Here is a 27,214-nt window from a genome sequence, read left to right on the forward strand (position 1 = left end):
TATGTACTTTAAAAAAATTATTATTAGATCAAAAATCATGTTACAGGGTTCTCTTACAGGAATCAGAAAGTTTTAATACAGATTGATTTGGCAATTTTTCCCCACCTTGCAAAATTGAATAAATACAGAAGTAAAAAAACACATAAGCAACTCTTTCCCTATCAGAGCACAAGGAAGTAGTAGACCAACAGGAAAATGTGGGTTTTTTTCCCCCTGCATCTCAAATCTTCAAGGAGATGAACCAAAAAGGACATTATTTAGAACATTGGTCTAAACTAGAAAAACAGTTGCAGCCTTTATAATTAAGGCACCCACAGTGGAATCCAGTGCTATGCGAATTAAAGCCCATTTGTCCAAGAGAACAGTCCAGCCCTGCCCTTCCCCTTACTATGCTCTTCTCCCCTATCTGCTCTGGAGGAGATTTGGAAGGCCTTTGCAAGGATTGGAGGTGGGCTGGGGAGAGAATTCCCCCTTTTCCAGTTGTGCTGATAGAATTGTGTTTCCAGCCTTGAACTGCCTAAGGAATGTGCAAGCTACTTTTGTCTTTTGTTACATTTTTGCAAGGAAGTTTCCCTTATTCACATTAATACCCAAGAATCTTAAGGCAGAGAAGATTCTTTGGCACTGCTTAACAGAAACCAAGGACATGAGACTACCACAGAGGATCCATCCAGATTCACACAGGGCAAATGTGTTTTGTATTGCAAACTGCCATGAAAAGCAATTTTCTGCAGAACACATCATATGGATTGTGTGTTTCCAGTACTGGATGGGCCTAGCACCTTGGAAGGACCAATGTACAAAAAAAAAGATTAAAAAAGACAACTTTTCCAGTTTCACAATGTGCTTGTCATATAAGACAGGGTAAGAACAGAAGCCTACATTCAGTCTGTGCCTAAAGCCTTAATATTTCAAAGTGGGGGAGAAAAGATTTGGTCCCATATTTGCTCTTTGCAGAATGTGAAAGAAAGAAAAGAAAGGGTTCAGAAAAAGAAGCTGCCAATCCAAACATGACTGTCAGGGTGTGTGTTTTTTTCTTGACCTTCCAAGTCTGGGTGCTTCCCCCAGAGATTTATATGCTGCCCAGTTCACAGAGGGTTTGATCCAGCGTTCGGTGCAGAGTCAAATTCTCTTCTTTTGCTAGGGCAAGTTTTTCTGGTGAGAATGGGAAAAAAATATTAAGAAAAAAACCAATAATCTCAAAGAATAAGGTTGGTTCTAATTTCACATTCCAATGTTAGTTGCCTTTCTATGTTCCTTCAATTACACCTCTCCCCTTGATCTTAATGTTATTCTTGTGCCTGATACATTCATCCCAAAGGCTAGCTAAAGGAGAGAAACCTGTTCTGGGATGATGAGATTTATGTAAGAAACACCCAAGAAGTCTGGCTCACCAACATCCGGAGGAGCAAAGGTGCCACAACCCTCTATTACAGGAACTGAACGAGTGAAAGATTTAAGAGTCACAGCAAGAGTCACGGTTGTTAAGTGTGGTCAAAAGTCATCAAGGCCCAGCCCACTCCTCAAAGTAGGAATTAGCGGGAGATAGATTTTATACCCCAAAGAGGAAAACTTCAGATTGGGTTTCCCACAAAATGGCCCGGTTTCATTGGTGATTTCCAGAAATCAAATGGAAAATCAAATTTTATTTTCAGGAGAAAGTTACATAAACAATCTCCAACTCTGAACTGTTCTGTTGAATCAATGTTCAAGCTGAACTTGAAGGGACTATCATTTTATACAGGAAACAAGGAACAAATGCCTTGTACTTCATAAATAGAGAAAGACAGTAAATGAGAAAAGATTCCTGAAATAAATATATATATATAGATATATGTATATATATGTATGTATTTAATTGCAGTGCAGTTTTTACAGAGAAAGTCTTGTGAAAGCACACAGAGGCAAAGAAAGCAGAAGCTCCTCAGTAGAAACGAACAGCAGGAGAGAAAGCCCCATTGTCTTTATCTACAAAGAAGTCATATCATTGAGTGCGTGGTCCAATTCCTCGCTGATGGCCTTGTATTTCAACTTTTGAGCATACAGCTCATCTGCAGGGCAAAGGGTGGCGAGAGAGGCAGGATGAAATGCCGAAGTAACAGACGCACAGGCAAGTTCAGAGGCATTGCCACAGAGCAAGGAGAGGTGGAAGAGAAGGAGGAAGGGAAAGAAATGAATGTTAAATGCAAAAATGAAACACTACAGATACTTTACACAGAAATGCAAGATGATCATGAAAATGAAGATTTCAGCAAAAGAAAGTTGGGAATGTTGGAAAGATTAAACCTTCAATATTCAGAGCATTTTAATTTGAGCTGCTTACACTGGCCTATCATCATCACCCTGGATTTCTCTGGGCCCCAAAGAAGGTTGTTTCAAGCGTAAAACATTCCCATGTGATCAAAATGAGATATTTCAAATTTGGAACATCTGTTTTGACCTTGGAGGGCACTTTGCCTTCAAAACAATTGTAATTCAAAAAGATTTTACACTCCCCTATTCAGTATTATATATGCTACTTTGAGCTCTTAGATCTTTAATTAAATTATTACAATAATCGTTTTTTTAAAAATTCTAAAAGCTGCCCAAATTGCAAAGAATGAGCTTGGCTCATCCAAAGACCAACCAGTCATATTCATGACAAAGTGAGAAGTGTGGACACTTCATTAAATCTTATTCTTATCCTCAGGTGCTATGTTAAATTGCACCAAGATGCTGAGTGAGATTGCCATAAAGCTCTCTAGGGCAGGAAAAAGCCTTCTAGACACCAATTCACTGAAATGCAATTATGTAAACGGTGCCCTGTTGAAAACCCCAAGCTTCAAAAGCTGTATCCCCTACCTTCCAAATCATCAATGGACTTTTCCAGTTTAGCAACTGTTCTCTCTGCAAACTCAGCTCGTGTTTCAGCCTGAGAACAGACATTAAAGCAATGAAAAGGTTGCACAACGAATCAGACATCACTTTCCCTCCTCTCATCTCCAAGCCAACATGGTCACTGGCCTCGCTCACCTCCTTCAGCTTGTCAGTCAGAAGCTTGATTTCCTCTTCATACTTATCCTCTTTTTCAGAATACTACGAAAACAAGGTTAACATTAATCATTTTGTTTGCAAGAGGAGGGAGGGAGAATTGCACAAAAAAGCAACTGAAACCATCTCATTACTTACCGTATATACTTGAGTATAAGCCGACTCGAGTATAAGCCGAGACCCCCAATTTCACCCCCCAAAACTGGAAAAAGTTATTGACTCGAGTATAAGCCAATCCGCCGTTCTGGAAGCCTCTGCCGCCAGCAGAGGCTCGATCCGCCATTTTGCAAGCCTGAATACACAGGAATACCCTGTGTGGCCACGGCTCTCGGGGAAGCCCTGGCTGTCCGCTTCCTCGCTCCACGCTGCCATTCGGGGCCCGCGCGTTCCCCGGGCAAATCGCGGCGCCCAGCAGGCGAGGAAACATGCCCGCTCCAGTCGCCCCCCCTTCCCTCAGGAGACGCGAAGCAAGTGACCGCCCGGAGCTTACCGAGGACTTGCGCGCGGCCGAGGCTTCGGTGCTTCCAGGATCGCGCGCACCTCTCCCAAGCCGCCGCCGTCCGGAGACCTGCCGACGTTTGGGGAGGTTTGGGGAGGTGCGTGCGCACCTCCCCAAACCTCCCCAAACGTCGGCAGGTCTCCGGACCTCCGCGCCCTGCCTGCCTGCTTCTTTCCGCAGCGGAAAGAAGCAGGCAGGCAGGGCGCGGAGGAACAGAGACCTGCCGATGTTTGGGGAGGTTTGGGCGCCTCCCCAAACCTCCCCAAACTTCGGCAGGTCTCCGTTCCTCCTGCCGACGTTTGGGGAGGTTTGGGCGCCTCCCCAAACGTCGGCAGGTCTCCGTTCCTCCTGCCGACGTTTGGGGAGGTTTGGGCGCCTCCCCAAACCTCCCCAAACGTCGGCAGGTCTCCGTTCCTCCGCGCAGACCTGCCGACGGTTGGGGAGGTTTGGGCGCCTCCCCAAACGTCGGCAGGTCTCCGTTCCTCCTGCCGACGTTTGGGGAGGTTTGGGCGCCTCCCCAAACGTCGGCAGGTCTCCGTTCCTCCGCGCAGACCTGCCGACGTTTGGGGAGGTTTGGGCACAACCTCCCCAAACGTCGGCAGCTCTCCGTTCCTCCTGCCGACGTTTGGGGAGGTTTGGGCGCCTCCCCAAACCTCCCCAAACGTCGGCAGCTCTCCGTTCCTCCTGCCGACGTTTGGGGAGGTTTGGGCGCCTCCCCAAACCTCCCCAAACGTCGGCAGCTCTCCGTTCCTCCTGCCGACGTTTGGGGAGGTTTGGGCGCCTCCCCAAACCTCCCCAAACGTCGGCAGGTCTCCGTTCCTCCGCGCAGACCTGCCGACGTTTGGGGAGGTTTGGGCGCCTCCCCAAATGTCGGCAGGTCTCCGTTCCTCCTGCCGACGTTTGGGGAGGTTTGGGCGCCGCCCCAAACCTCCCCAAACGTCGGCAGGAGGAACAGAGACCTGCCGACGTTTGGGGAGGTTTGGGGAGGCGCCCAAACGTCGGCAGGTCTCCGTTCCTCCGCACCCTGCCTGCCTGCTTCTTTCCGCTGCGGAAAGAAGCAGGCAGGCAAGGCGCGGAGGTCCGGAGACCTGCCGACGTTTGGGGAGGTTTGGGGAGGTGCGTGCGCACCTCCCCAAACCTCCCCAAACTTTGGCAGGTCTCCGGATGGCGGCTTGGGAGAGGTGCACGCGATCCCGGAAGCACCAAAGCCTCGGCCGCGCACAAGTCCTCGGTAAGTTTTTTTGTTGACTGGAGTATAAGCCGAAGTGGAATTTTTCAGCCCAAAAAGTGGGCTGAAAAATTCAGCTTATACTCAAGTATATACAGTATTTATTTATATATTGGACTTCCTCTAGGATGAAGACCAGGGGCACCAACTCCCTGTTTTATTGAAACTCTTGGATCACCCATATTGGCTCACTAAATTTCAGCAACATCATATTATTATTATTATATTATTATTATTATTATTAATAATAATAATAATAATAATAATAATAATAATAATAATAATAATAATAATATGAAGAAGGTAGTAGTAGTAGTAGTAGTTGGAAGGGACCTTGAAGGTCATCTAATCCAACCTCCTGCTCAGGCAGGAAACCCTATACCATTTCAGATAAATGGCTGTCCAGTTTCTTCTTAAAAACTTCCAGTGTTTGGAGCATTCACAGCTTCTGGATGCAGGTTGTTCCACTGGTTAATTGTTCTAACTGTCAGGAAGTTTCTGCTTAGTTCTTCTTTCTTGATTAGTTTCCATCCATTGCTTCTTGTCCTACCTTCAGGTGTTTTGGAGAATAGCTTGACTCCCTCTTCTTTGTGGCAGCCCCTGAGATATTGGAACACTGCTATCATGTTACCCCTGGTCATTCTCTTCACTAAACTAGACATACCCAATTCCAGCAACTGCTCCTTATATGTTTTATTTGAAGATGAAGAAGCAAAACAGAAGCAGTAAACCATTACTAAAAACATGGCATGTATTTATGATGGTTGCAGTGTCCTAGGATCACCTTTTGTGACGTTCTTGACAAGCAAAGCCAATGAGGAATCTAGATTCACTGAACAATCATCTTACTAACTTAACTACAATGATTCATTTGTTGCCACTGTGGCAATAAAGGTCATAAGATGGGGCAAAATTCACTTAACAACTGTCTCGCTTAGCAATGGAAATGTTGGGCTCAATTGTGCTTGTAGATTGAGGACTACCTGTATCCTAGCAAAGAGTGCACTGTTGAAAGACTTGAGGGGCCTTGATCACCCTGGAGAATATCTACAGTTAGTCCTCAACAGTTCATTTAGTGATGGTTCAAAGTTACAACAGCACTGGGAAAAATGACTTATGACCATTTCCCCACTTACGACCATTGCAGCATCCCCATGGTCATGTGATCAAAATTCAGATTCTTGGCAACTGGCTCACATTTATGACAGCTGCAGTATCCTGGAGTCAGGTGGTCCACTTTTGTGACCTTCTGACAAGCAGAGTCAATGAGGAAGCCAGATTCACTTAAGAACCGGATTACTAACTTAACAAATGCAGCAATTCACTCAACAACTGTGGCAAGAAATGTCATAAAATGAGGCAAAATTCATTTAACCGATGTCTTGCTCAGCAATAGAAATTTGGGTCTCAATTTTGGTCGAGAACTACCTTGACCAAAAGAGCCTTGGTGGAGCAGTGGGCTAACGCCTCCTTAAGTAACATCAGCTGCCTGCAATTAGTGCAGGTTCGTATCCCACCAGGCTCAAGGTTGACTCAGCCTTCCATCCTTCCGAGGTAGGTAAAATGAGGACCCAGATTGTTGGGGGCAATTAAGCTGACTTTGTAATAATGCCGCTTGGGGTGTGTGTGAAAGCCCTAATAAGCAGGCATATACATGGAATGAAGGCTACTGCTAAGCTTGTAAGCCGCCCTGAGTCTTCGGAGAAGGGCGGGATATAAATGCAATAAAAATAAAAAAAAAATAAAAAAATAAAATAAAAATGATCACTGAAAGTAAACACTGACTTGATACAGCATATTCTGCGTCCCATAATACAGTCCTGCTTCTTCCTGGGACAAGACTGACATAATTGTAGTGTGATTTTTTTTATCCAGCTCTAAGAGGAGCTCATAATGCATACAGTACTCTTCTTTAGCTGTATCTCCACCAGTCCACTGGAGCAAAAGGCAGGGACCTAGTGAGCTTCCATGGCTGACTATTGATTTCAACCTGATTCAACATTCAAACCTCTATATGTTGGCTTTCACTAAACATCCTTGCATTAAAAAAACACCTGCCAACTCATCCTCCAAGTGATGGATTGTTTGATTTCAAAGCAAAGATCAAAATAGTCTTGTGTGAGATAGTGCTAATGATGCATGGAGGGCAAGAAAATATTTATCCCTGTTTTATTACCCTAAAGTGATCTTCAAATCAATGGCTTGTTTATGTCTTTTGCAATAGATGAACATCCAATAGAAGTTATTTAGCATTTTTATATGTCTATTCATCTAGTAGCATATGGAACTCCCTTCAAAAAAAAAAATCAAACCGGACTAGAGTTTGATCAATTGAGTATGTGCCATCAGGTTGGTGTCAATCTTTGGTGACACCAACTAAACACCAATATCTCAGGGGTTGCCACAAAGAAGAGGGAGTCAAGCTATTCTCCAAAGCTCCTGAAGGCAGGACAAGAAGCAATGGATGGAAACTAATCAAGGAGAGAAGCAACCTAGAATTAGGGAGAATTTCCTGACAGATAGAAAAAGTAATCAGTGGAACAACCTGCCTCCAGATGTTGTGAATGCTCCAACACTGGAAGTTTTTAAGAAGAGATTGGAAAACCACTTTCCTGAAAGGTATAGTTTCCTGCCTGTGCAGGGGGTTGACTGAAAGACCTCCAAGGTCCCTTCCAACTCTGCTACTCTGTTATTCAGACCACATAGCTAGATTTTCTTCATGACTATCTATCCCTACCCTAGCTTTCATTCTTCAATGGTGAATCCATCATCACAGTAACTGAGTCCATCCATCTTGCTTCATCTTCTTAATAAGATCTCAGCAGAGAAGATAAACCCCCAGACTACTAAAGCAGAATATAGGGGGAAAGGGAATCATCAGCTCCCTCTGGTCCTGGATGAAGCGGATTATCTAGACCCGTACCAATCGGGCTTCAGGCCTGGGTACAGCACGGAGACGGCATTGGTCGCGCTGGTGAATGATCTCTGGAGGGCTCGGGACAGAGGATACTCCTCTGTTCTAGTCCTATTAGACCTCTCAGCGGCTTTCGATACCATCGACCATGGTATCTTGCTGCGGCGTCTCAGGGGATTGGGAGTGGGAGGCATGGTTCTTCAGTGGTTCTCCTCCTATCTCCTGGGACGTTCGCAGTCGGTGTTGACGGGGGGGCAGAGGTCGACCGCGAGGCCTCTCGCTTGTGGAGTCCCTCAGGGGTCGGTCCTCTCGCCCCTTCTGTTCAACATCTACATGAAGCCGCTGGGTGAGATCATTCGTGGTTTTGGAGTTGGGTATCATCAGTATGCTGATGATACCCAACTTTTCATTTCGACCCCAAACCACCCCAGTGATGCCCTCGACGTGATGTCCCGGTGCCTGGAGGCGGTCCGGGTCTGGATGGGGAGGAACAGGCTTCGTCTCAACCCCAACAAGACGGAGTGGCTGTGCGTACCGGCATCCCGGGATATTCAGGATATCCCACCCCTCATTATGGGGGGTGAGTCATTACCTCCTGTAGATAGGGCTCGCAACTTGGGAGTCCTCCTAGACTCACAGCTCTCTTTAGAAGACCATATTGTAGCTGTAACTAGGGGGGCGTTCGCCCAGGTTCGCCTGGTGCGCCAGTTGCGGCCCTATCTAGACCGGGATGCCTTGCGCACGGTCACTCATGCGCTCGTGACCTCTCGTCTTGATTACTGCAACGCTCTCTACATGGGGCTACCCTTGAAGACCACTCGGAGGCTCCAGCTGGCACAGAATGCAGCCGCGAGAGTTGTGTCGGGGGTCTCCCGATACTCCCATGTTACACCTTTGCTCCGCGAGCTGCATTGGTTGCCAGTTGTCTTCCGGGTGAGGTTCAAGGTGTTGGTAATGACCTACAAAGCCCTCCATGGCATGGGTCCAGAATACCTTGGGGAGCACCTGCAGCCGGCGTCAACTTCCCTCCGCCCAGTACGCTCCCACAGAGAGGGCCTCCTCAGGGTGCCGCCGGTCAAAGAATGCCGACTGGTGGCCCCCAGGGGGAGAGCGTTCTCTGTGGGTGCACCGGACTTATGGAACCATCTTCCGGTAGAGCTCCGGATGGCGCCCGACCTCCGCTCCTTCCGGCGCGACCTTAAAACCCATCTCTTTAAGGAAGCGGGCCTGGCCTGATGGGATGGGGTGGGTTTGTTATTATGACTTTAATTTTAAATTTGTACTATTTGTACTATGGGCATTGTTTAATCATGTTTTAATAATTTTAACTTTTGTATTTGTCTTTTACGTATTGCCCTGTTAACCGCCCTGAGTCTCTTGAGAGAAGGGCGGTATATAAATTAAATAAATAAATAAATAAATAAATAAATAAATAAATAAATAAATAAATAAATAAAATCTCAGTAGTTCATTATAAGAGCAGAGGCCTATCCATCCCATCTATTTTTGAACCTTTAAAAAAATCATGAAAGCCAATTCCCGACCTTTAAAAGGTTAGGAACCACCAACCTTCTCTGACTGAGCCTCAAGAGACTTCAGGTTGTTGGTGACATTCTTGAGTTCTTCCTCCAGGTCACTGCATTTCCTACGCAAAGCAAAAGAAATCATCCACTGTGAGCTCAGTGTTTAATTTAGTTTAATTTAGTTTAGTTTCATTGTTTAAATGAAAATATCATTGCCATCAGAAGTTTTAAGAACCTCTTTACTGATCCATTGTTTCACTTATTTTGTAATTTATTTGTATCCAGTATTCTTACACGTAAACATCTCAAGACAACCCATAATGAAAACATAAAACATTTTTGAAATGTGACGTGTGGGGAAAATTAAAAATCATTTCCATTTAACAGCATCCACCCTCCCAAGCCCTGAGGAAAAAGATGAAATTTCAGCATGCATTAAAAGAAGACCTGCTCTCAGAGGTTAGGGATTATCTTCTCTGTGGTACTCCTACTTTACAGAAGTCTCTACCACGGAAATACGTCCAGCCCTCATCTTGTGAGTACTCCTTAAGGAAGTCAAGGCTGCATAGTTTCAAATATCCTTTATCTCCTACTGGTCTTGTATGGGGGTGTTCACTTTCTGTAATTAAATTGGGAGAATATTATGATTTTTCCCTACTACTGCATGCCGCCAGAGTTCTTCAGGAATGGGTGGGTTAGAGGTGCAGAAAGGGAGAAATGCTTACAACATACAACTCAAGACTCTCTTGGACACAGTAGGGCAGGGGTGTCAAACTCAATTTCATTGAGGGCCGCATCAGCATTACAGTTGCCCTCAAGGGGCCGGGTGGGTATGGCCAGGGTGGGCGTGGCCTACTGGGTGGGCGTGGCCAGCTCTACGTCATTCGCATCAAGGGTGCCTATGGGGGCCTGGGCAGGAGTGGGACAGATCTGAGGGTCTCTGGCGGAAGGAGGGTCTCTGGGCCAGGGCCAAGGCAGTGGGGGCCGTTCCCTCACTGTTTCCAGGATGGCTTCGCGGGCCACATGAAACCACTTCACGGGCCTTGTGTTTGACATGTCTGCTGTACAGAGATAGATGAGGGCAAACAAGCTGAAGAACAATCAAGTAAACCAATCGTTCCACAGACAGATGACTCTTAAGTCTGGCAATGTTCTGAATAGAGCTCAAAGAAGTGTATAGACAGCTGAGAGGCACAATCAGTTTGTGTCCAACAGCCTCAATTATTAGCTGTGATGCTCCACATGGAGCTTCCCTTGAAAAGTGGCCCAGAAATTACAGGAAGGGCAAAGTACCTAGAGAACACCGATTGGGAAAGAGGATTCTCGATGCCCTCAAGCACTTTTAGAAGTTACTCTGCAGGTAACTAATGAGTTTCTTGTTTTAATCAGATTTCTGACATGCAGTGATCAACTCACAGTTCAGACACCTCAGCTCGTTCTTCAGCTCTTTCCAGTTCTCCCTCCAGAATGACAAGCTTACGGGCAACCTGGAGAAAGTCCAAAGAAGCCATCGCTGTGTGCACCAAACAATGTAGTTCCAACATGAAGCACCTATTATGGTCAACATCTGCTCTACCCCCAAAAGAAATAGCAAACTGGTACTTAAAATAAAGTTGGCACTTCCTTGGAACACTAGACTCCAACTGCCGTGGTGAAACGCTGATCCCCCTGATATTTTCTCAGTGATTCTGTTTGGTTACCGTGTGACAAATAATGCTTCCATCAGGGCTGCTCTTATGCTTTAACTGAAATGTTAAGTTCTAAATTTGCAACGTAAGACTGGAGCACATTCCAAAGAGGACGTGCGAATCAGACTCACGAGAAGCACAGGAATTCAATCAAAATAAAATGAAGATCCAGGGCATCATTGAAACTCACCTTGTTAATTATAGCTACCTTTCAAACCACAGCTCAGGCTGTTGGGAAACTACCTAATCCCCACCCACTTTGTGACTTGTCTAGCCAGGTTTTTATCTCTTACTCCAGATCTTTCAAGCAGAGCAAGGATTTCCCGGACATGCTGCCAGAGGCAGTTTTAAACTGGAGGAACTAAGCCTAAGGCCTTCTGCAGGGTGAAAAAAAAACAGGAGCTTCACCTCTGGGCTTTGATTCTAGCAAAATAGGCTGGAAGACATGGGGTGACAACTGACATTTTGAGTTTGCAGCCTTTTCCTTGTTTCTTTAGGGCAACTGTGCTTGCCAGCCTTCAAATAAATTCAGACTGTCGGAGTGCCAGGTGGCATGACAGGTGTCCAGGAACGAGTCCCCACCCCAAAGTGTTCCCAGATGCTGAGCCTTTTGACTCTCAGGATGGCTGCCTCACCTCCTCATATTTGCGGTCAGCTTCTTCAGCAATGTGCTTGGCTTCCTTCAGTTGCATCTCTTGAATCTCCATTTTCTCCTCATCCTTCATAGCTCTGTTTTCAATGACCTTCATACCTCTGTGGAAGGAATCAAAAGTATACTTTTAAACCCTCTGGGAAAGTTGTCTACAGAATGTGTGCGCCTTGGTAGGGTCCATAGTTGAAGAATCTATGAAGACCAATGAGGCAACAGTGTCCTGCATGGACAGCAATTTTAACATCTGTTCACCAACTGGAGAAATGCGATTGGCTTTGCTGTGCAAAAATTATGTGTATAGTGGAACTTAATCCTGGCTAGTCTGTCCACACTGCAAACCTTCTAGTGATGGCTTCCTGCATCTCTACATCCCTCTATGCTTTATTATTATACCAGGTATGTTGTTGGTAGTTTTTAGACTTTTCTACTTAAATAAGCACTCATGCGCATAATGCTTCTACCATATACTATTGTGTTCATTAGTCTTTATATTTATACAGTACATTTTATGGCTATGCATAAATCAACTTAATGTTTACTTTAAATTCTAGGAGTTGAAGTTCACATTTCCTGCTTGAGCAGGGGTTGGACTAGAAGACCTCCAAGGTCCCTTCCAACTTTGTTAATCTGTTATATATCAGGACAGCAGAACATCAGGAATTTTTTTATTTTTATTTTATTTTTATTACATTTATATCCCGCCCTTCCCTAAGACTCAGGGCGGCTTACAAGCTTAGCAGTAGATCATTATATTTTATAATAATCACTAAGAGCAGCTTAGTTTTTTCTTCAGTATATTTTTAAGCACAAAGCAATTTATAGTAGTAATATTATTTATTGGGGTTATATTTCATAGTTTTTTCAATGATCAACTAATGGTAAAATATTTGCTCAACCACACATGATTATTACAATTCTAATGGCTGTTAATATATAGTCACCATTATGATGTAATCTCCAGATATCTATTTTTTATTTTTTTCCAACAACAAAATGAAATGGGATCAGAACTATATCTGTCTTTCTGCCAGCAAGTTAACTGTCTGAAAACTGAACAGAATGGGACTAAATTTGGGGTTGGGGGAAGAAGCTGGCAAATGGAAAATTGAGTATGAAAACTAGCTAGGTCAGGCTGAGGTCTGGAAAAAAAATTCCTCAATAATTTTCCCCAATGCATCCCAATGAGAAAGGCAAGGGGGCAGAGGTTTGTATTGCTGGCACTTGCTCCATTGTAAACCCTCTCTAACACATTGCCTAGAGCAGAATGTATACAACCCACGTTGTGCTTCCCAGTGCAACCATACAGATCAATAGATACAACACAGAACAAAAGACTTCAAAGAGCCATGATCAGCACGCTTTCCTTACGTGGTCAATAATTCTTGTCGCTGTATTATTAGAGTAGTGTTTTGCAACCTCAGTAACTGTAAGCTCTGAGGAACTTTAACTCCTGCTTGCTGGAGAATTCTGGGAGTTGAAGTCCAAACATCTTAAAGGCGTTGAGGTTGCGAAATACTGTAGAAGATGATATCGGTGGCTAATCTCCTGCAATCTATGCAGAAGAGGGCCATTTCTGACGGACTGCCTTTCCTTAAAGGCATCTACCTATTCTACCAGGGCAGTTAGGGTGGGCACACTCCTAGCCCCTTCCCCTAAATATCTGAAGGGAGTTAGGAAGTGTGTCTTTTCTATGGCAGTCCCTGCCCTATGGAACACCTTTCTCCCTGAAGTTCAGCAGGCCTCTACCCTCCTAGCCTTTCATAAAGCTTTGAAGACCTGGCTCCCCGCTCCCCCAAGTGCTGGGAAAATGATTGGATAATGGCACTGAAGGAGGTTGATTTGATGCCAGGTTTTTGTTGTTTTTATCCATCTAGTCTTACAGTTTTAGTAGGATTGTATATGTTGTTTTAACTTTTTATTGGGAGCTGCCCAGAGCCGGTTAAAACATGGTCAGCTATATAAACGTTTTAAATGAACAAACTTCCTAGCCTTGTGAAAACTTCTCCTGAAAAATGCTTAAGCAAGGCACAAGTGCAGGCAGTCCTCACCATACCACCACAATAAAACCCAAAATTTCTGTGGCTAAGTGAGACAGCTGTTAAGTGAATTTTGCCCTATTTTATGAACTTTCTGGCCACGGTTGTCAAGTTAGTAGCGTGGTTGTTAAGTGAAACGGGATTCCCCATTGACTTTCCTTGTCAGAAGGTCACAAAAGGGGATCACATGACCCAGGGGCACTGCAACCGTCATAAATATGAGACAGTTGCCAAAGCGTCTGAATTTTGATCACCTGACTCGGGGGATGTTGCAGAAGTCGTAACTGTGAAAAATGGTCATAATTCACTTTGTTTGGCCCGTTGTAACTTCAAACGGTCACTAAATGAACTGTTGTAAGTCGAGGACTGCCTATACCACCAAATATGAGCAAAACGTCTGCTGCCCTCTTCCATTTCCAATCGATACCCCAAAATACTGAGAGTAACCATCAAACAAAGTTAGATGAACTGAACAGCATAAAAACTTTTGTTCTTGTTCATTCCTCAGCTCTCTTGTCAGGACTTGTCAGGACTTCTTTAAAGATGATTTGGCTGATTCTCTTTAAGACCAACAATACAGATTTGCTAATCCAGAAGCAAAGCTCATAGTGTAGCTAATTAAGGTAGCTTAGTATACAAATGTCTCTAGCTCTGATTTCCTTTTACAAGGAAGTAATTCTCAGATTATTTCATTAAGCTGCCTTATTGTTAAGTCACTTTTATTAGGCCACTTGGAGTTCTTCAATCTTTCAAGAATATATTATCTTCTTGACTTAAGAGGACATAAAACTTTTACTATTTAAACTAAGCTACAGTAAACCAAATTTTCACGGTGGCAGTGATCAGCATGACTGTCATTCTCAAGATTAATGCTTTTCCAGACTTTCGGGGAAAGGACATTCTAATATTTAAATTTTGGGGATCTATCACATGGCTGATTACTGTCAATTTGTCACTCTACTCTGACAGGACAGAGCATTTGGGAGCCACGAACAAATTTAAACTCATGGATGGCCAATTTGTACTTTAAGCCTCATACGGTAGTAAGAGAAAGCAAAACAGGCTAACAGAGCCTGGGGTGGAACCGAGCAGATGTCTGTCTTCATCCATGTAACTTTTTTCTTCCAATCGTATCTGATTCACAAAGATTGCAAAGACAAGTCCCTGAACTTTTCTTGGCAAGGTTCTTCAGAAGTGGCTCACCATTTCCTCAGTCGCGGGGCAGAGAGAAGTGACTGGCCCACGATTACTCAGCTGGCTTTTAGCCTAAGGCAAGACTAGAATTCACCATCTCTGGTTTCTAGCTGGGTGCCTTAACCACTACAGCAAAATGGCTCTCAATCGAACTCTAAATCAAGGGGGCAAAAGTTGTAAAATGAATGATGACCTTATCCTGAACATGTCAAGGCACTTCTAACTTTACACTGTTTACCAGAGTTTTCTTTGTCCCTTATTTTTACAGAATATTTATAGGATGGCCTGGAGCACACATGGGCAATACATAAGTAATCCTCACGACCACAACTGAGCCCAAAATTTATGTTGCTAAGTGAGAAATTTGTTAAGTGAGTTTTGCCCCATTTTACGACTTTTCTCGCCACCTTAGTTAAGTGAATTACTGCAGTTCTTAAATTAGCAACATGCTTGTTAGAACCGAGTCTGGTTTCCCCTTGTCGGAAAAGGGGACCGCATGTCTCTGGGACACTGCAAACGTCAACAACGTGAGTCAGTTGTCGAGCATCTGAATGTAAATCTCACGAACATGGGGATGCTGCAATGGTCGTCAGTGTGAAAAACGATCCAAAGCCAGTTTTATCAGTGCTGTTGTAACTGAACGATCACTAAATGAATTGTTGTAAGTCGAGGACTACCTGTATATTCATTTGATTATGTGAACTTTAAACTCTTTACTGAGATAAGGCAGTGCTGATCCCCACCGGTTATCGAAAGGGGTCAGAATGAGGACCAAGAGTTTTAGAAGTGGGATTGACTAGGAATTAGCTCTACTCTTGACTGGGGGAGCTGCTGCCAAAGGTCAGAGCCAGCACTTCCTCAGCCATGCAGCCCAGACCAGCCCTTTGATACCTCTCGCTCTCATCAGCTGCTTTCTCTGCCTCTTCCAGTTTTTGCAAAGCTGTGGCCAGGCGCTCTTGGGCGCGATCCAACTCTTCTTCCACCAGCTGGATCCGGCGATTAAGAGCTGCCACCTCTCCTTCAGCCTGCACAAGAGAGAAATCCTCAATTACTCAAAGGCAAGAACCTCACCCGACCGGAACTGAAGTGACATGAAACTTAAAAAAAAAAAAAGAATTGCCAGCCTCCCCACCCCTCATGAAATTCAATTTCTGCAAGATGTCAGCTTACTCTAAAGGCCGCCTGAGAGGAACTTCTGGGCAGACTCAAACCTCGGAGAGTTAAAAGCCAGTCCTACCTTGCAGGCACAGAAAGAATCATTAATGCACGTTGAAAGAGGAGAAGGACAGCAGTTTCAGAGAAGGAGAGGAAGATCTTTCCCTTCCTGGAGTATAAGCTCAGTCTACATAAGGTCCATCGGATCTGGGCAAATGTTCCAACTGCAGATGAGGAACCGGCAAGAGGCTGGGAAGAGCCACCTCTCCATAAGCCACTATGGAACCGAAAAGTTAAGACCCATCAGACGAAAGACGAAGAAAGAAAGGCAGGCAGGCAGGTGGGCGGAGGGACCCACGTAGAGATTTTTAACTTGGGTTGTTGTGGTGTGTTTTTTTTCCTCATTAGCTGGAAAGAGGGAAGATGACAGACGAAAAGGGACAGACCACACTGAGAGCCTCTCCAGGCAAGCTGTCCAATTCCTTGTCTTCGGAGCCTCCCCCCCCCAAAAAAAACCCCAAAATAAACAAAAAAAAATCCGTCGGCATTTAAGGCCACCACATCCGAGATGGCGACGGGGCGGGGACCAGGTCTGGGTGCGCCTGGACCATTCATCGCAAGCGCCCCGCTCCCAAGAGCTTCTTTTTTCGCCCAGGCGAAACTTTGAATTAAGTTGAGCGGGAGCGAGGAAGCAAGCCAGGGCGGGCGCCCCGCCTTGCAGGCCGAGATTGTTGGGAGCAAACGCCGGAGGAGGAGGAGGAGAAAGGGAAGAGTATCGGAGGCAAAAGCGCTCTGGGCAGACCCCGCGATGCAGGAGGAAGGGGGGAAGAAAGAGACGGCGGTGCCGCCCTGACGGACGTGGAAGCTAGGGGTAGCCGGGCTGGCTCCACCCTCGTCCGCCCTTCCTCCAGCCTTGCCTTATACGGGCAAAAGGCATAGCCAGGCGGCGGCGGCGGTCTAGCCGGGCTGGGCTGTGGTAAGAGAGGAGGGTAGGCGAGGCAGCGGAGGAGAGGCCGAGCTAGAAGCCGGGGCCCGGGAGGAGAGGCCAGCCCCGAGGCTTCCCCGCCGTCGATGCTCACTTTCTCACGCAGCTCCCGCTCCTGGTCGCGCTGGCGTTGCAAGATTTGGGCGCGGTCCTCGGCCTCGTCGGCTTCCTGCTGCAGCGCCTGGATCTTGCGCTTCACCGCCTCCAGCGAACCTGTAGTGGCTGCCATCCTAGCGGCGGCTGGGTCGAGTCGGATCCGGTGGCGAGAAGGGCGGCGAGAGCTACACGTGAGCCGCGGCGGCGGCAAGGATGCGGGCTCCGGTTGCTGGCGGGAGGAAAGCAGCTGGGGAGGGCTTTGGACGTCAGCACCGCTGGAAGGCGGGGCCGTGACGTGGCCACCGCTGGCCCAGCCAGAACGAAGCCGCTCGGCAGTCCTCCGGGAGAGCGAGGTGGGGCTGGAGGGGCGGGCTAGGAACGGTCGGGCGGCTTCGGGTATCCTTTGTTGGCCGAGCTTCCGTCTCCAAAACGTCTGCTGAGTGGCAGCAAGAAGGCGGTTCAGGCCGCCCCACCTGGACGTGCTGGGTGGGACTCCGTACCGGCTGGGAATTTGGGGAATATGAGAGATTGGAGACGGATTGCGCTTTGTCTGCTTCGGCGCTGTCAGGTCTAGCGAGAGTTCCCGCTCACCTCAAGGCCCGAAAGAAACCGAGTTTCTGCACCAATCGAGGGCGCATTCATACGTCCCCACTCACTATGTGAATATAAGATATATATATAAAAGGAATTAAAATAAAATAAAAATATATATGGTGGTTCGAACTAAACCTAAACAAGATTTCTCAAAGCCCCTGGGTGTATTCGGTAGCACACAGGGTACCGTTCCTAAGGAGGAAATCAAGTGATCAACCCAGTTGAGGGGTCAAAATCCATCTGGAAAGGCAGCCAGAACTTGTGCTAGCACAACATGCTTCAATGGCTGCTCTGAATGCACAGTATACTGAAGCACAAGTCAACAAAATGGGCTAGAGATGTTAATAACATGTTAAATGGCAAAAGAAAGGAAGCTTAGTGGGTGTACAAATAACGCCTACTGGCTGGTTAAGCATATGTGAACACAGCCCTAATTGGAAGCTGTAGAGCTGGCTCTGGGATCACCTTCCTAAATTCCTTAATCTCACAACACGTGGATAGACTTCAGCTGTAGTTTCAGCTGGGAAATTTAGCACCCTAGACCAAGCTAAATCCACAGATGTTAGGAAAATCCAGAAAGTTTGGCATTCAGACAAATTAACCATCACATAAACTGCATTTACACACTATTCAAAAGAAACAATACAAAAGTTAAGGAAACCAAAAGACCGGAACACATCCTCTCCAACAGCCAACACCCAGATAAGCAGGGATTAACACCAAGCAAACATCAAGCAGAAAATATGTTAATCAAGAAACTACCAAGAAGCAAACAAGCTACTTCATATAAACATGGAGGAACCTCCACACTCCCTTAGACTGATGAGGTTACCTTGCTGGGTAAAGACACACCTGCAAGCAAATAACTAGAGAGCCCAAAGACTCCACTGTTCAATCCTGAATTCCAAATATTCTCTTCTACTGGCATCTTCCTTTTGTCCCTCACTTAGTGCCCCTATGCTCCTATATGGAGAAAGTGTTCACCTCTAAAGTTACTCATAAAGTTTGGTTCAGCATAACCTGGTCAAAAAGCAGTGGTGGATTTTTCTCCCCCAAACATGGAGCCTTCAAAGGGGCTTCCTTGGCCTGTTCTGTGTAGGGTAGGAGTTGGACCAAGGCAGGCATCCTTGTGTAGCAAAGAAAGCATGAAAAAGTAGATCTCCTCCCACAAACCCAGTGTAGCTAAACAGCGGTGAAGGCACCAGGCTAGAAAGGCAAACTTAAGTTCTAGTCCTGTCTTAGCCATGAAAGCCAGCTGGGTGACTGGCTTTCTCTTTCTCTCCCTCTCTCTCTCTCTCTCTCTCTCTCCCCTCCCTCTCTCCCCCCTCCCTCTGTCCAACTCATCTCACAGGGTTGTTATTGAGGGGGAAATATGTGGTGCATAAGTTGCCATCTCTAGTTATTTGTAAAAATAATAAAGGCAGAATACCAATAAATCTTGTACATATTTTGTCGAAGACTTGGAGTGAAGAGGCAGTCTTCAATTCAGATTGAATAAGCTTTAGGAGAAAGCAGGAAGCAACTCTTTCTTCCCAATTATTGTAACTAGCTGGGTTTTCCTACACAGAAGTTCCTGCTATTAGAAAAAAACTTTTTTTTCCCTCTTCCGCTTTCCTCCCTATCTTGTTTTCCTTCCAGATTATTTTTTTTACAATGTATGCTGAGGGCAGGGATCATTTGGCTCCTATGATTCTTGAAACAGCTCCAAGAACCTTTAGACCCAGGAGGAGAGTGCAAATTCTTTAAAGCAAGAGTTAAGTTCACAGTAAATCAAATTACAGTTTCAGTTTTCTCTGGCCAAGGACCAAAGCGGCCAAGGCAACAACATGATGTAAATGGGTGGCGCTGAGATTTCCAGGGTGATTTTGAGTGGATTTTGAGCTGGAACTAGTTTCCTCTCCATGCTAAAACTTTCCAGTAGTTCACACATCAGTTTTGATTGTTTTGTTCCAAGTGGTAAAAGGTCACACTTTCATTTTGCAAAAGTCTTTTTTTCCACCCGTAAAATTTCAACAGTGCATTTGCAAGGAGTTGCAAAAAAAGAAGCAGCTTAGAAGAAAATATTTGTACCTCAGAGTTGAACTGTGGGGTCCTTAGCGCTCTCTGAGCTTGGCTGTTTTCTTGCATTACCAAACTAGGTAACATCATCAGCGCAGCAAACTCAGAAAGCACCAAGGGCCTTACAAGAAGAAGCGTGGAAGCTACCATTTGGTTACAGGTGTTTTCAAATGGACAATAAGCCGTTTTGGGGTGTGGACCTTACAAAAATAGCAGATAAATGTATTAGTTAACTTGTTTTTGAAGTAAAGTGCTTGCACATCAATCAGCAAGAGGAAGAATTAGGTCTTGGTGCACTCTGAGCTTAGAGATGTTTCAATATTATTTATTATTTATTGAATTTTTATACCGCCCTTCTCCCGAAGGACTCAGGGCGGTGAACAGGGCATATAAATAGAAATACAAAAGTTAAAAAAAGATTAAATAATTGCCCAATTAAAACAATCAAAATGTAAAACCCATTAAAACCCTAAGGTTACCCCATCAGGCCAGGCCAGCTTGTTCGAATAAATGGGTCTTTAACCTGCGCCGGAAGGAGCGAAGGTCCGATGCCATCCGGAGCTCAACCGGCAGTTGGTTCCATAAATCCGGGGCGCCCACAGAGAAGGCCCTCCCCCTGGGGGCCACCAGTCGACATTCTCTGACCGGTGGCACCCTGAGGAGGCCCTCTCTGTGGGAACGCACAGGGCGGAGGGGAGTCGACGCCGGCAGCAGGTGGTCTCTGAGGTATTCCGGAGGTATTACTTGACTAAGTAACATCATCAATATGACAGTATGGGTAATGAAATGTCTGCAAGCGAACAACCAAGCTGAGAGAGCACCAAGAACTCCACAGCTCAACCCTGAGTTATACTCTCTTCAATTGGAAGGGGGAATGTGTGCACTTCTCCAGCTAACGCTAATACCGTGGTTCCCCGAAAATAAGACCGATACCAAAAATAAACCCTAGTTTGATTTTACGTGTGTGCCTAATGTAAGCCCAACCTCCGAAATAAGCCCTAATTAATACCCCGCCCACTCCGTCCCACTGTCTAGTTGCACAAGGTGGGGCGAGGTGCACATGTAAAACTCAAGCTAGTGTGTGGGGGGGTGAAGCTGCCCCATGGGCCCCACACCTGCTTACCTCAGGACCCCCACAGCCAGGTCTCCCATGCCCCAACACCTACCTCACTGAGCGGTGCCGGCACCAGCAGCCCACTCCAGCAGGAGTTTGTGTGGCTGCTGCCAGCATACTTATAATAATAATTAGTTGGAAGGGACCTTGGAGGTCATCTAGTCCAACCCTCTGCTCAGGTAGGAAACCCTATACCATTTCAGGCAAATTGCTGTCCAGTCTCTTCTTAAAAACCTCCAGTGTTGGAGCATTCACCACCTCTGGAGGCAGGTTGTTCCACTGGTTAATTGTTCTAACTGTCAGGAAGTTTCTCCTTAGTTCTAGGTTGCTTCTCTCCTTGACTAGTTTCCATCCGCTGCTTCTTGTCCTGCTTTCAGGTGCTTTGGAGAATAGCTTGACTCCCTCTTCTTTGTGGCAGCCCCTCAGATATTGGAACACTGCTATCACGTCACCCCTCACCCTTCTCTTCGTTAAACTACACATACCCCATTCCAGCAACCATTCCCTATATGTTTTAGCCTCCAGTCCTCCAATCATCTTTGTTACTCTTCTCTGTACCCTTTCTAGAGTCTCAACATCTTTTTTACATCATGGTGACCAAAACTGGATGCAGTATTCCAGGTGTGGCCTTACCAAGGCATTGTAAAGTGGTATTAGTACTTCACTTGATCTTGATTCTATCCCTCTGTTAATGCAGCCTAGCACTGTGTTGGCTTTTTTGGCAGCTGCAGCACACTGCTGGCTCATATTGAAGTGATTGTCTACTAGGACTCCGAGATCCCTCTCACTTTTTCTGCACTCACTCGCTGCCATTCACGCACATCGTCCTGGCCTCCATTTTGCAGCAGAGGTCTTCAGAAAAGGCCTCTGCAGCCCAGAATGGAGCTCCCGGCTGACACATGTGTCACCCCTGAGCCTCTGTTTTGCTGGCAGAGGCCTTCAGGAAAAGAAAAAAAGCCTCTGCTGGTGAAATGGAGGCCCGGGGTGACGTGCACAAGCAGCTGCAGAAGAAATGGGCCAGCGGCAGCCACACAGGTTCCTGCTAGATGGGGATATTGGTGCCGCCGCCATGAGGTGAGACAGTGGGGGGGAAAAAGACATCCCCTGAAAATAAGACCTAATGCCTTTTTTGGAAGCAAAAAAAAGGAAAACATGGTCTGTTGTACCAATAATATGCTCTGGCTGATGCAATTCTGGTCTAGTCAAGATGATTCAATTTCTTAGAAATTTTGTATCCCTTCTTTCTTCCTTTATTGGGCCCTTGACAATTTCTTCCTTAGGCCTCAGGTTTTGGGAGAATTACCATTATATACACATTCAATGATCACTCATTCTGTAACCAAAGTTACAATGGCACTGAATGAGGGATATTTACAACAGATCCACATAGTTGCGACCATCCCTGCGGTCATATGATTATGATTTGGGTGCTTGGTGACTGGCTCACAATTATGACATCACAATATCCTGCAGCTATGTAACTGCCATCTGCAACTTTCACTGCAAGCTTCTGACAAGGAAAGTCAATGGGGAAGCCAGCGGGAGTTAGCACAGGGTTTTATGATTTGTTTAACAACAGCAACCGGAATTGCTGCCACTGTGCACCATAGTCATGTGGTGTCGTGTTTTACAATCATATCACTTAGTGACAGATTACCATTGTTAAGCAAGGACTGCCTGTGTTATGGCTTCATTATAAAAGTATCTTACAGTTTGTATTATGGTAATAGTAATAAGGTAAAGGTAAAGGTTCCCCCGCACATGCGTGCTAGTCGTTTCTGACTCTAGGGGCCGGTGCTCATCTCCGTTTCAAAGCCAAAGAGCCAGCGCTTGTCCGAGGACGTCTCCGTGGTCATGTGGCCGGCATGACTAGATGCCAAAGGTGCACGGAACGCTGTTACCTTCCCACCGTAGTGGTCCCTATTTTTCTACTTGTATTTTTTTTACGTGCTTTCGAACTGCTAGGTTGGCAGAAGCTGGGACAAGTAACAGGCGCTCAACTCTGTTACGCGGCACTCGGGATTTGACCCGCCAAACTGCCGACCTTCTGATCAACAAGCTCAGCGTCCTAACCCACTGAGCCACCGCATCCCTTGGTAATAGTAATAGAAGCCACCTATTATTACATTGTTGATAGAATCAGGTCCAGGTTCTTGACACCTAGTCATGTCTTCTACCTCATTGGTGTCCCAGTTCTCTTGTTCCCAAGAACCCTCCCCAGAAATTCCCACGAAGAATCTATACATACATCTGTAGCTTTCTTTTCAGCTTGCTCCAATTTCTCCTGGGCATCTTTAAGAGCTTCAGAGTACTTATCCAGCTCATCTTCTGTTCCTTTCAACTTCTTCTGCAAAGCCATCAGCTCATCCTCCACCTAGCCAAAGATCAGAGTTAGCCATTAGGACAATGTTTCTCAACTTTCTAATGTCAGGCTGGCTGGGGAATTCTGGGAGTTGAAATCCGCACATCTTCCAGTTGCTAAGGATGAGAAACACTGCATTAGTAGTTACCTGCTATCTTTTCAACTCATTCTGTGGCCCTTTTAAGGAAGTTTTTCCTTAGACTTGTTTACTGTGTGTCGGTTTCAAAAATCCAGACCTCTGATCTTCCTTTACAGACTTCATATCAAGAGCCTAGCTTGTTTTTGAATGCTCAGAAAACCCCACTCCTTTTCTGGCTATGATAATTATGTCACTAATATCAATGCTTTTTTTTGCTGTGCTGTCTGTTAATATTCATTTATTGGGAGTGATCAGGATCCTTTTTCTATGTGTGAAATTATTTCTCTTCAACAGCAAGCCTGGTATGTATGGGGCAGATTTTGCCTCCCTGGGAAAATAAGTACACACTTACATGGGAGAAAGATGTGTTTCAGGTGCAGTCTATAAGATATTGTCTTAATTTTACTTGTCATTGTTTCTAAAATAACAAATTTCTTTCCAATTCTGACCCCAGGATACCCTTTTTGCTCAGCCCCTTCAACAGAAGTCTTCCAAACAATTGGAAACAGCTGGCAAAATGAAAATTGTGTTTCTATAACAGCCAACAGTTTCCCTTTGGCAATTGAGGAAATATTACCATTTTACAGATCATGATTTTTGATGTTGGATTCATTCATTAAGCTAGGTTGTAGTGTAGTTTGGTTTAGGGTTGGTATGGTGTGTGAACCCAGCCACTATCGTTTGCTGAACTATCCATAATTATCTGGTTTGCAGACAATGCTAACCAGCATATGAATTCACATTATACTAAGACAAAATCAAACCACATTGTAGCTTAATAGTATTAGCAGTTGCACTCATACATTCAAAGAAATGCAATATACTAATCCATATCCAAATAAATGACATCATCGCTAAGATTGATTTGGATTAGCATATTGTATGCATAATCCTGTGCATTTATGTGATCAGTAAATGATTTGTAGGGCTGATACTAAGTTCACCCATTTCACTAATCCCTAACGTGATATACTTGCTTGTGCCCTAGGATCTTGCATGAAATCAGTTATTTTGGACTGTAAACCATGGTGAGCCTATCTAAACATCTTTATTCCGTAGACCATAGATTAGCAAACAATAGCTTCATTAGCTCAAAGTGAGACTTGATTTGGCTTCTTCAAGGTCATTTTTTCCAAGCCTTGGCTTTAGAACAAGCGGCCAAAATATGCTCCTTTCTTATCTTAATGGCACTCGCTCTCCTTCCACTTTCCCATATAAATCCATATTGCTTCCTGAAAGCAGCTATTTATATCATGTTGAGCATGCTCGGGGTGTCAGTTTGTCCCTCTTCTGAAGAGAATTTCTGTTATCTAGTGGCTGGCTGGTGATAATGTGTTGGGCTGTTCCTTGGCTTCTGAGCTCTGGGAAAGAATGTTTTGTCCTCTTCTCTGTCTTCTGATGTGCTAGGAAAATTCGACCCTAGATAAAGGCAAAAAAGTAGCCCTCACTGAACCAGTTCAGGTTTGGGGATTGTACTACCTAAATGCCCTATATTTTAGTCAGGCTTATTTATGAGACTTCAGAGATTTCAACAAAGAGAAAAAGTTTACTTTCACTGGCTGCCGTTTGACGGTAGAAATTTGTCCAGACCCTACTTTTCCCCAAATTGCTCCAGTGGTGAAGAAGGAAGCAAAGTGGGCCCTGGGTACCCTAAAAATATATCATGCTTTTTCAAAATTTCTCAGACAATGAAGCATGTTATTAGCTAGGTGCATACATTGCTGTAAGCTATGGTTCATATAACCAAGGTTTCTGAAGAAGCCATAATGGCTAGGATCTTTCCACATATTTAAGTGACAAATCATGGTTTTCAGCCTGCAATGGGTTGAAAGCAGAATCAAACAGATCACATTATCTGTTAGTGCAATAAGTGAAGTTGACTACATTGTCCTCTACTTTGCTGAAGTCAGAAAAGGGGAGACCAAAGAACATCTGAAACCCATTCTTGGACTCAAGAGATGTTCTACTACACCTGGTCGTGCCCGTATCTGCAGGCTGTACATAGGAATAATTTTGTGAGATGTGGTTTGCCTGCCCCAACCCCAATTTGTGACAGCTGTATCCATTTAAACAGGGAAACATATATCAGATCTGAATCCATGTCTAGTTCTGTAAATTCATAGCAGTTCATTTTGTTTTATGAAGTCACACAGAACTGATAGTTGGAACAGTTGAAGCATCCATCAGAGTTGGAAAGGAAGCTTCATCCTAGCCACATTTTAGTTGCATTGTACAGGGAAAGTAACACAGCCCCTATCAGCCATGCCAGAGCCCTGGCCCCAAAGGTCAACATTAAACCCAGATAGCAAGCAATTTGTGCTCTCCCCCCCCTTACAGCAGTTACAAATAAGCACTTCTTAATCCTCCTTCCAGCATATCAGCCATGACCTCATCCATGCTCACAGAAAATTAAGAGACAGCTGTTCAGTCTGCCTTCAGTCCTTTCAGACATTTATTTAGGAAAATTGAGGGCAGGGTAGGTAGGCTTAAAAGGACGTTTCAAAATAATTCCCTACTTTAGGGGAAATGCGTTATATCTAAAAATTAAAAATTGTAACAACTTCTGTCTGATCTGATGCTGATGAATATGAAGGATGACTTTTCTCCTCCTTAAATTTCCTGAGGATGCAGCACTCCCCCACACCCCCACATTTACCTGAGAGCAAGCCCCACTTATAAAGGGAAATCTGCCTCCCCTCAGCCTTGAGTCTCTAGCATGGAAATAACACAATTGAACAAGCCCTGCTTTTGGAAAAATAACAGAATGGCAGAGTTAGAAGGGACCTTGGAGGTCTTCTAGTCCAACAGTTACTCAAGCAGGAAGCCCCATACCATTTCAGACAAATGGCTGTCCAGCCTCTTCTTAACTTCCAGTGTTGGAGCATTCACAACTTCTGGAGGCAGGTTGTTTAATTGTTCTCACTGCTAGGAAATTTCTCCTAGGTTGCTTCTCTCCTTGATTAGTTTCCATCCTTTGCTTCTTGTCCTGCCTTCAAGTGCTTTGGAGAACAACTTGAGTCCCTTTTCTTTGTGGCTGTTAGATATTGGAAGACTGCTATTATGTCATCCCTAGTCCTTCTTTTTATTAAACCAGACATACCCAAATGGAAAAGCTCTATAAGAAAGACCAAGTATTTACTCCAGTAATTGTACCATAACCAATGCATACAACTCTTGCAACAGCTACACTACCTGTATCACACTGAAAAATCATGCACAAATCTCTGCAAACAATGAACACTCATTCAGATCACATACAGACCCTTCACCTGCTTGCACTTGTCCTCAGCCGCTTTCTTGTCAGCCTCAGCCTGTTCTGCTCGGTCAATGGCATTCTCTTTGTCCAGTTTCAGCATCTGCATCTTCTTCTTGATGGCTTCCATCTTTGCAATTTGAAGTAAAGGTGGCTTCAGGTGCTTTTATGTGGAAGAGAAAAGGTGAAGGCTAGTCTTCAGTTGGAGGCTGCGTAGAGACAAATGGGCACTTGGGCAACTGAAGATAAAGTTCTCTGAGAGCTTTCTCGCTGTGGTAGGCTACAGTCTGATCGTGTCCCTGGTGGCTCCCTCTTCTTTCACAGGCAACCTTTCTAAGAGATAAGTTGGAACCCAGTCAGTCCTGGCATCTTTAGCACTCAGGGATCACCTTATTTGGGCCTCAGCTTCTTTAAAGAAAGAAAAGAACTGTTTCCATTTTTAACCTTCCAGCAGGAGCAAAAGAGAATGCAGGGGCTGGAGACAAAACTTGTCAGCCATTGTCAAGCAGTTAAAAGAAACGCTGGCATCAGGGAAGCAACTTAAACTTTGTAGAAATCCAGAGTATGTACTCCAGGTCAAGGATGAGACAAATTCATCCTTCTAGGATGACAACTTTGTGGTTAGGACAGTCTTTGGTTCCAAAATGAGAAGAGAACCAGGGTGTAATGATTAAGGTACTGGACCAGGACCAAG

General features: G+C 45.1%; 1 protein-coding gene across 4 annotated transcripts; it reads right to left on the bottom strand.

Annotated features, from left to right (window-relative positions):
• Positions 1-26,869, bottom strand: TPM4 (tropomyosin 4). 4 transcript variants are annotated; one of them, XM_083376790.1, is made up of 9 exons: positions 26,537-26,836; positions 23,015-23,140; positions 15,656-15,789; positions 11,518-11,635; positions 10,611-10,681; positions 9,241-9,316; positions 3,013-3,075; positions 2,842-2,911; positions 1-1,155 (listed from the first exon to the last, which is right to left on the bottom strand). In XM_083376790.1, exons 1-9 carry the CDS (start codon positions 26,648-26,650, stop codon positions 1,073-1,075), a joined length of 855 nt encoding a protein of 284 aa, XP_083232916.1. In that variant the 5' UTR covers positions 26,651-26,836; the 3' UTR covers positions 1-1,072. The 4 variants fall into 4 exon arrangements, with proteins under 4 accessions (XP_083232916.1, XP_083232917.1, XP_083232919.1 ...); XM_083376793.1 differs by lacking the exon at positions 1-1,155 and adding an exon at positions 1,433-2,051 and having other exon boundaries at positions 26,537-26,869; XM_083376791.1 differs by lacking the exons at positions 23,015-23,140; positions 26,537-26,836 and adding an exon at positions 16,999-17,635.
• Between the last annotated feature and the right edge of the window lie 345 nt (positions 26,870-27,214).

Source organism: Vipera ursinii (assembly GCF_947247035.1).
Source record: "Vipera ursinii genome assembly, chromosome: 1".
In the NCBI taxonomy this organism is placed as follows: domain Eukaryota; kingdom Metazoa; phylum Chordata; class Lepidosauria; order Squamata; family Viperidae; genus Vipera; species Vipera ursinii.

Excerpts from the sequence above, each read along its gene's own strand:
- TPM4 (XM_083376790.1), bottom strand. The coding sequence starts at position 26,650 with ATGGAAGCCATCAAGAAGAAGATGCAGATGCTGAAACTGGACAAAGAG. Across the intron at positions 9,317-10,610 it reads CGAGCTGAGGTGTCTGAACT|GAAATGCAGTGACCTGGAGG; the intron begins GTGAGTTGATCA and ends TGCTTTGCGTAG. Across the intron at positions 1,156-2,841 it reads GTCCATTGATGATTTGGAAG|AAAAACTTGCCCTAGCAAAA; the intron begins GTAGGGGATACA and ends CATTCTCACCAG.